We start from the raw sequence: 7183 nt of genomic DNA, 5'->3' as shown, positions 1-7183 counted from the left end.
CCCTTGCCACCCACCACACCTGCACACACCAGCTACTCATCCCAATGCCACAAAATCCTGCCTCGAGTCCCGGCGCCTCACCCCACCCTCTACCACCCCCCCTTTCTGACACGTAAGCACAAACCTCCACCCTCACACCCCGCACACACACACACACACACACACACCAACACCGCCACCGTCCCCACCAGGCGGCCCCGCGAGCCCCTACCCCGGCTTCCTGCGTCCGGACTGGTTCTGCCCCCGCAACGCCGGACTGCTGCGCGACGCCATCCGCGCACGCCTGCACCGGCTGATGGCGGAGCAGGCCACGCAGGGCAGTGACCCAGAGGTGGTGGCGCGGCTGAGGGCCATGGCGGAGGAGCACGACAGCAGGGAGGCCAGGTGAGGGGCGGGGGGCGTACGCGCCAGCTGTGTCGGTAGCGGAGCACCGGGTCCGGGCTCGCTGCGGGAACAGATAGGTGCTCCTTGTGTGACGGCAGGAAGAGAGCCTTCTCAGGGTGCGGCTGAGGGGAGGCAATCGGAGAGGGTGCAGAGGCGCGGTGACATCTGGCGGCCGCAGCCGGGGGTCCTGGCAGGCGCACGCCCCTGCAGCTACCGCCAAGATCAACCTACAGGTATGGCCTGCTCCTCCTACACCCATTCCTGCTGCCCCCCATCCCTTGGCCACCCGATCCCCCCCTCCACCACACATGAACGCACACAACCATCAAGGTACGGTGTGCGCTACCTCGGCCCAGAGCTCTGGCGCGAGCAGCTGCCAGCCACCACCGCCGCCCTCGCCGCCGCCCGCGCCGATCGCGAGGCCGCCGCCGCCGCGCGCCGCGAGGCGCGGAAGCGCCGCCGCGAGGCGGGGGGCGGAGACGGCGGCAGCGGCTCGGAGGACGGGCGCGGCAGCGGCCCCGGCCGGCCCGGAGGCGCGGCCTCTGACGACAGCTGGCAGCCGCCTTGTGAGGAGGAGGGCCCCAAGCACGGCGGCGGCGGCGCGCTCGGCCTTGCAAGAGGTCGCCGCGGCCGCGGCAACGCCGCTGACGACTCCGACGACGACTGGCGGCCTGACTATGAGTCGGACGGCGACGAGGCTATGGCCGCGCGGCTGCAGCGGCGGGAGTGGGCGCGGGGCCAGGAGGCCGGGGCTCGGCGCTCCCAGCGGCAGAAAAAGCCGAGGGGCGGGGGCGCCCAAAGGGAGCAGGGGCAGCAGCGGCAGCAGCAGCAGCAGCAGCAGCAGCAAGGGAGGCAGTCAGTTGACCTTGTGTCCGCCTCCTCCGGCGGCGAGGGTGCCGGCGGCATGGCGCCGCAGGGGCGGCCGCGGCGCGCATCGGCCAGCGGCGGCGGCAGCGCTGCGGCCGGCTCGGCGGAGCAGGGCCGCGGTGGCGGCGGGGCCAGGGGTGGGGCGGTGTGTGGCCGGCGGCGCGCCCGAGAGGAGGAGGGGCCTGACCTAGAGCATGAGGGCCCGGAGCAGGAGAGGCAGGCGGGTCACAGCGATGGCAGCGGAGGCGGCGGGGGTCGTCGACAGCGGCGGCGGCGTGAGCAGCAGCAGCAGCAGCAGCAGCAGCAGCAGGAGGGGGCCCACCAGGATCCTGCAGCAAGGCAGGCAGCAGGGTGCGATGATGATGACGTGGTGGGGGTCGGGGTGGGGGAGGCAGAGGAAGAGGCCAGAAGCCGCGCCCACGGAGGCGGCTGCGGCGGCGGCGGCGGGATATTCCGCGTGCCTGATGGTGGGGGTGACGGGTGAGTGGGCGCTGCGTCGGACGGCATCCTGCCGCAACGCCTGCCGCCAAGAGAGGCGCCTAGGGTGTGCCCAACGCGCAGTTGTTGCATGGCCTGGCCAGTCCTGCCAGCCCGCCCCACGATCCTGGGCATGATACGGCAGGCTGTTCATTTCGACATCTTGGCCTTTGATCGTGTCCACGGACGACCGCACACTGTCGATGCAATCGCCTCTCCTTGCACTTGCGCAGGCCAACCACTGGTCCTGCGCCCAGTGCGCCGTCCCAGCCGCCATCCCCCAGCCCGCCCCCCCTGCCGGCAGCCGTGCCAATCCTGGGCGGCCCAGGCGGCCACAGCGGTGCGTTTCGCTGGCAAGCGCCCGAGGCGGCCCCCCACGTTGAGGGCCGATGCCGCGGCGGTGGGGCCACCGGCGGTCGCGCAGACGGCGGTGGCGGCGGCGGTAACAACAGCAGCAGCAGTGGCGGCAGCGGTGGTAGCGGCAGCAGGAGCGACGAGGCTGGCGCACAGGCGAGGCCCTCTGCGGAGGCGCAGGATGGGTCCGCGCTCAGCGGCGGAGGAACAGAGACTCAGGTGGGACTTCGTTGCCTCCCGCTGCTGCTGCTGCTGCTGCTGCTGCGACTGCGACTGCGGCTGCTGCTGCTGCTGCTGCTGCTGCTGCGACTGCGGCTGCTGCTGCTGCTGCTGCTGCTGCTGCTGCTGCTGCTGCTGCTGCCTGCTCGCTCTCTGCACCAGCGTTGTCAGCCAGCCGCTCCTCCAACGACCGCTGTGCCTGCTGCGCCATATCAGCTGGGGGCGCGCCTGGCATGTGCCCGACCAACCAGCCCTCCTCCAACGACTGGTCACCGCTACCACACCAATCCCGCTCCACCATCCGCGCACACCCACCCCTCACCTCACTCAACCCCATTCCCCTGCTCCCACAGGCCTTGTGCGCCCAGCTACAGGGAGCCGTGCTGCTGGAGCCCCCTGCCGCCATGGAGGAGGGCGGTGGGGAGCAGGAGGGGGGAGAGGACGAGGGGGCGGGTGCTGGCGGGGCTGGACTGCAGGAAGGGGTTGGCCTGGCCGAGGAAACAACGCTGGGCTACCAGACGGCCTTTGCCGGTGAGCGGTGTTTGCGGAGTGGGAGCGGAGGGGTCGGATGGCCGGGGCAGTCGGCATGTGGGGAAAAGCGGCCCTGAATCGCCTAGGGGGGCGCATTGAAGGTGGAGGTGTAACTCTGTAGTCATGGGGCTGTGCGTGACGCCCCCAGGACCAGCAGCCACGAGCCGCGTGGAGTCAGGTGACCCCGTGGCTTCCGATGGCAGGCCCGCCCCAGACCAGCTGCAGGTCCGGCATATCCACGCGCCAACCCACGCTCTCGCTGCGACAAAATCGCCCCCCGCTGCTGTCACACCGCGCAGCCCTCCAGCAGCAGTACCCAGAGCCGGTGGCACTGCTGATGCAGGGGTCCCTGGACCCCTGGGGACAATCCACGCCCGCTTCGCCGGGGTTCCTGTATGGCACGGCGGGCGCCGCGGCCGGCGGCGCTGATGTGGCGGGCCGCGTGCTGCCCTACCTGTCACTGATGGAGGAGCTGCTGCGCGCTCACGTGCCACGCCTGCTGGACGCCTGCACCGCCGAGGCGCGGCGCGCGGCGGGCGCCGGGGACGACGCGCGGCGTGCAGAAGCGCTGCGGCAGGCGCTGTTTCAGCTTTGGCGGGCGGGAGTGCAGGCGGCAGGGCCGCCACGGGACATCGAGCGGCTGGCGGGGCTGAGTGAAAGGGCGGAGGAGGGGGCGCCGCAGCAGCAGCAGCAGCAGCAGCAGCAGCAGCAGCAGCAGGTGTATCGACAGCACATAGTGTACCAACAAAAACACGAACGACAACAGCTGCAGCATCAGTGTCAGCAGGAGCAGCAAGTGCAGCATAGAAAAGAGGGCTGGCGGCCCCAGCCCGGGCAGCAGCAGCAGCTTGTGGACGACTTGGTGGCCCACCAAACTCTGCTCCTGGCCCGGCCAGAGCCCACACAGCACTCACAGCAGGACACGCCAGCCCCGCGTGCCCAGGCGGCGCCCCTGCCGCAGGACGGCGGCGCAGGCCTGCGGAGCGCGGCGCGGCCACCGCCACGGCCAGAGCGCGAGACGGTGGACCTCACACTGTGACGCGGGGCCGCGGCGCCCGCCCCTGCAGATGAAGGACAGCCCCTTGGCACAGTGGCATGTGCGCTGCAGATGTGCTTTTGGTGCTTCGAGCAGGCAGGACAATCTAGCCGACTCTGCATGAAAAGTGTCCCAACTGACCACTGCAAATCAGATTTTTTTGGCATACCGGCGGGCAGCAAGGGTGGCAGAGCTAGCGAGCGTACGTACACCTGGGCTCCGGCCGTGCTGGGGATGCAGCTCTAGTGCAGTGTAGGGTTTGGTGACATATCCCCCCCCAGCCCCCCTGCCAACCGTTCCTTCGATGCATGGTGTGTCATGCAGCGGGCAAAGAATGCAAATACCGGTAGCGTGTTGACATGCTGCAGCAAACTTGCAAGGATGAGGGAAGCTGGTGCACCAACCCGCCGCCCCACACCCAAAGAAATCGCCATGAGCATCGCTATGTGCTTTTGGAGTGAACTAAGGGCAGCAGGGCTGGACTTGGTCACAGCGCAGGTCTCGGCTCCTGCCGGCGATCATGTCATCGACATGATGGCGTGGCAGCCCTCCAGCCACATGCCGGGCCTGTGCGCAGCCCTGTGCGTGGGTGCTGGTGAGGCTTTGCATACGACCAGGCTGAAGGCGCGTGAGCCAGCGTGCTGGGATATCAGAGCCAGCGCACTCAGCCAACCAAGCCACTGCGTTGCACCAGTGGCTGGGAGGACTTCCTTGTTGGGCATACTAGAGTTTCTTGAACAGCCGCCCTCCCCCTCTTGCCTCCACTGCTTCAAGTCCCAATTTTGCAGTCCAAACCTTGTAACTGCTAAAACGCGCCAATTGCCACATGTCAAAGCGCAATCGGCACTGGGCCCCAATCAAGAAGGCCTCTGCCAACTGAGACGGATATCGTGAAGCCCACGTTCCCGTGGGGGACACTCCCAGTCCTTGCGGATGCTGCTGAGGGCCCTGTTGCTGCCGCAGAAGCCTCGGCCTTGCCGCAGCCTCAAGGCCGAGGCTTCTGCGGCAGCAACAGGGCCCTCAGCAGCATCCGCAAGGACTGGGAGCGTCCCCCACGGGAACGTGGGCTTCACAATAATTGTCACTGTTGATTGTACACAGTCTCAGCAAAACCACTTGTGTGTGCGCAGATGTCATAGGCGTGTGTGATGCACTGAGAATTCTGGTCAAGCCTCTGGTGACATCACAGTCCTTCGCCGTGCCCATGCTTTTCCGCGTCTTGTGAGCAATGCCTTGTCCTTAGTTTGCCTTGAAGACAGACTGTTATGGACCCCCCTTCTGCGAGGCCGCACCCATCAGTGTTCAGCTGCACAACCACGGCGACAACATCTAAGCCACGAGTTACACGGGCACATGAACCAAGGCGCACCATCCCTCACCACCAGCTGAGAAAAATGGGTCCACGATGGCTTGGAACGGCTGGGAAGAATGGGATAAAAATCTTGGACCAAGGGGTGAAGTGGCAACAGTGCCGGGGGGGAGGGTGGCGCCGAGGCAATGCGATGCCGAGGCGCGAACTAGGCAGGGCTCGACCGTCAAAATGTCGTATGGAGCCTGGAGGATGGGGGGATACAAGGAACACGGATGCACCCAGAATGCCCTGTATGCGCTACTACTCAAACGACCCAACACAACCCTCACACGCACCAGCAAGGCGGGTGCACCTGCCCGCCCACTCACCCTGGCGCTGCACGCGCGCGCACACGTATCGCCACACGGGGCATGCATACTCATAAAAGACCCCGACTGCTTTCCCGCTCCGGCCGTTGGTTATGTAGGGGTGAGGGTGGCCCACCAAAGCGGCAAAGCTGGGACGAAGGACGCAGCTCCCCCGTGTAACGAAGCTCTGGCAAGCAAGTAAAATGTAGTGAAGCAGTACACAAAATGCAAGGCGTCGGCAGTGTGGGGCAAAGCAGGTGACGTGGTGAAGTGGAGAGTTGCAGTTAAACAAATTGGGAAGTGCCCGGCCATCGATCCCAGACCCCTAGCGCAGCGCGCGGCGCGCGCGCAGCGCTGCACCACGCCACACTCAGGGCGTGGCGTGGTGCGCGCTTCAATCAACCGGCCCGGCAAGCCCACTGCAAGCTGCTGCCAGTGGGCGCGCACGAATTAGTGCACAGCTCGCACACGGCTCATGACATGAATCAGTGGGTGTTGCCCATGTGCAGGTGGCTGAGGGCGGCGTTGATGAGCGAGGGGCCGTGGGAGTGTGTGATGGCCGACAGCAGGGCCAGCCAGCCAATGGCCACCACGTTGTTGTAGGCTATGCGGAACTGGCTGGGCACAAACCGGAAATTGACTGCGGGAGGGGAGGGAGGGTGTGGTTGGGGAGGTTTCAGACGCTCAGGAGTGGGATATCCACATACCACTAACAAAAAGAGCAAAGGTTTTTCCCAATCCAGCCTGTGCGAGATAAGCAGGTGCCAGCCACAGCGAGGGTGGTATACGAGCTGGGTGACCATGGCCCCGCATGAGTGCGGATGCGTCAGCGTGGCCCCCACCTATGTGGGCCGCGGGCCAGATGGCCCAGTTTGCCGCCAGGGTGGGCCAGAACTTGGCAGCCACCACGCTGGGGGCGAGTTCAGGGTGGCCCTCCAGGGCCGTGATGACGGCAAAGAACAGGCCGGTGCCAATGCTGGCGTACACCACCTGGTGTGATGGCAGAGGGAGGAAGGAAAGGGGGAGATAGGAAGGATCAAGGGTGAGGAGGTGCGTGTGTGGGCGGAGCTGCTGCTGACAAACCGCTGCAGTGCTGCGCTGCAGGGAATGCAGCTGGGCGTCTGCACCGCGCCTCACTGCTGAGCGCGCACGCCGCGTCGCCTCAAACCCGCAGGCGTCAGGAACCGCCCCTGCCGACCGTGGTGCACGTAGCGATAACGCAGCAAAGGTGCACCCCGCCCCAGCCCCACCTGGTCGAGCAGCGTCTTGGCCGCGACAGCCTTGGCCTCTGTGGGGCTGTTGGGAAACACGGCGCCCTCCAGCCAGTCATACCTGGCGGTGGGCGTGGGTGGGGCAAGTCATCAGCCAGGCTCCAACGCGGCTGCTGTGGCAATGCCACTTGTGGTGCATGATGCATGCAGCAGGCAAGGAAAAGCCGCACTGACAATGCACCACCGAGGCGAAGTGGTGTGCGCGCAGCAGGCCAGCGAATGCAGGCAGCTGCGCGCCACCCACCAGGCTGAGCCCAGGGGGCCATCGAGGCACAGGCCGTACAGCCCCAGGCGCGCCACGCGCAGGACGTCAAAGCCGGCTCCGGGATGGTGGCCCACTTGCTGCGCGATGATATCGCCGAGCATGAAGCCGACACAGCTGGGG

General features: G+C 66.8%; 4 protein-coding genes across 4 annotated transcripts; 2 read left to right on the top strand and 2 right to left on the bottom strand.

Annotated features, from left to right (window-relative positions):
• Nucleotides 1-44: 44 nt before the first annotated feature.
• MNEG_12188 (hypothetical protein) lies at nt 45-1735 on the top strand (the record flags this gene model as incomplete). Its single annotated transcript, XM_014039343.1, has 3 exons — nt 45-66; nt 192-384; nt 715-1735. 3 exons carry the CDS (start codon nt 45-47, stop codon nt 1733-1735), a joined length of 1236 nt encoding a protein of 411 aa, XP_013894797.1.
• A 143-nt stretch (nt 1736-1878) lies between these two features.
• MNEG_12187 (hypothetical protein) lies at nt 1879-2638 on the bottom strand (the record flags this gene model as incomplete). The annotated part of the gene is made up of 3 exons (XM_014039342.1): nt 1879-1896; nt 2107-2454; nt 2624-2638. 3 exons carry the CDS (start codon nt 2636-2638, stop codon nt 1879-1881), a joined length of 381 nt encoding a protein of 126 aa, XP_013894796.1.
• Nucleotides 2639-2705: 67 nt separating this feature from the next.
• On the top strand, nt 2706-3871 carry MNEG_12186 (hypothetical protein; the record flags this gene model as incomplete). The annotated part of the gene is made up of 2 exons (XM_014039341.1): nt 2706-2832; nt 3132-3871. The coding sequence occupies 2 exons, from the start codon at nt 2706-2708 to the stop codon at nt 3869-3871; spliced, it is 867 nt and encodes a 288-aa protein (XP_013894795.1).
• A 2141-nt stretch (nt 3872-6012) lies between these two features.
• Nucleotides 6013-7164, bottom strand: MNEG_12185 (Protein SYM1; the record flags this gene model as incomplete). Its single annotated transcript, XM_014039340.1, has 4 exons — nt 6013-6167; nt 6370-6517; nt 6778-6859; nt 7043-7164. 4 exons carry the CDS (start codon nt 7162-7164, stop codon nt 6013-6015), a joined length of 507 nt encoding a protein of 168 aa, XP_013894794.1.
• Nucleotides 7165-7183: the final 19 nt, after the last annotated feature.

This window comes from Monoraphidium neglectum (assembly GCF_000611645.1).
Source record: "Monoraphidium neglectum strain SAG 48.87 unplaced genomic scaffold scaffold03111, whole genome shotgun sequence".
Taxonomy (NCBI): Eukaryota; Viridiplantae; Chlorophyta; class Chlorophyceae; order Sphaeropleales; family Selenastraceae; genus Monoraphidium; species Monoraphidium neglectum.
This window is presented reverse-complemented; position numbering and strand designations above follow the sequence as displayed.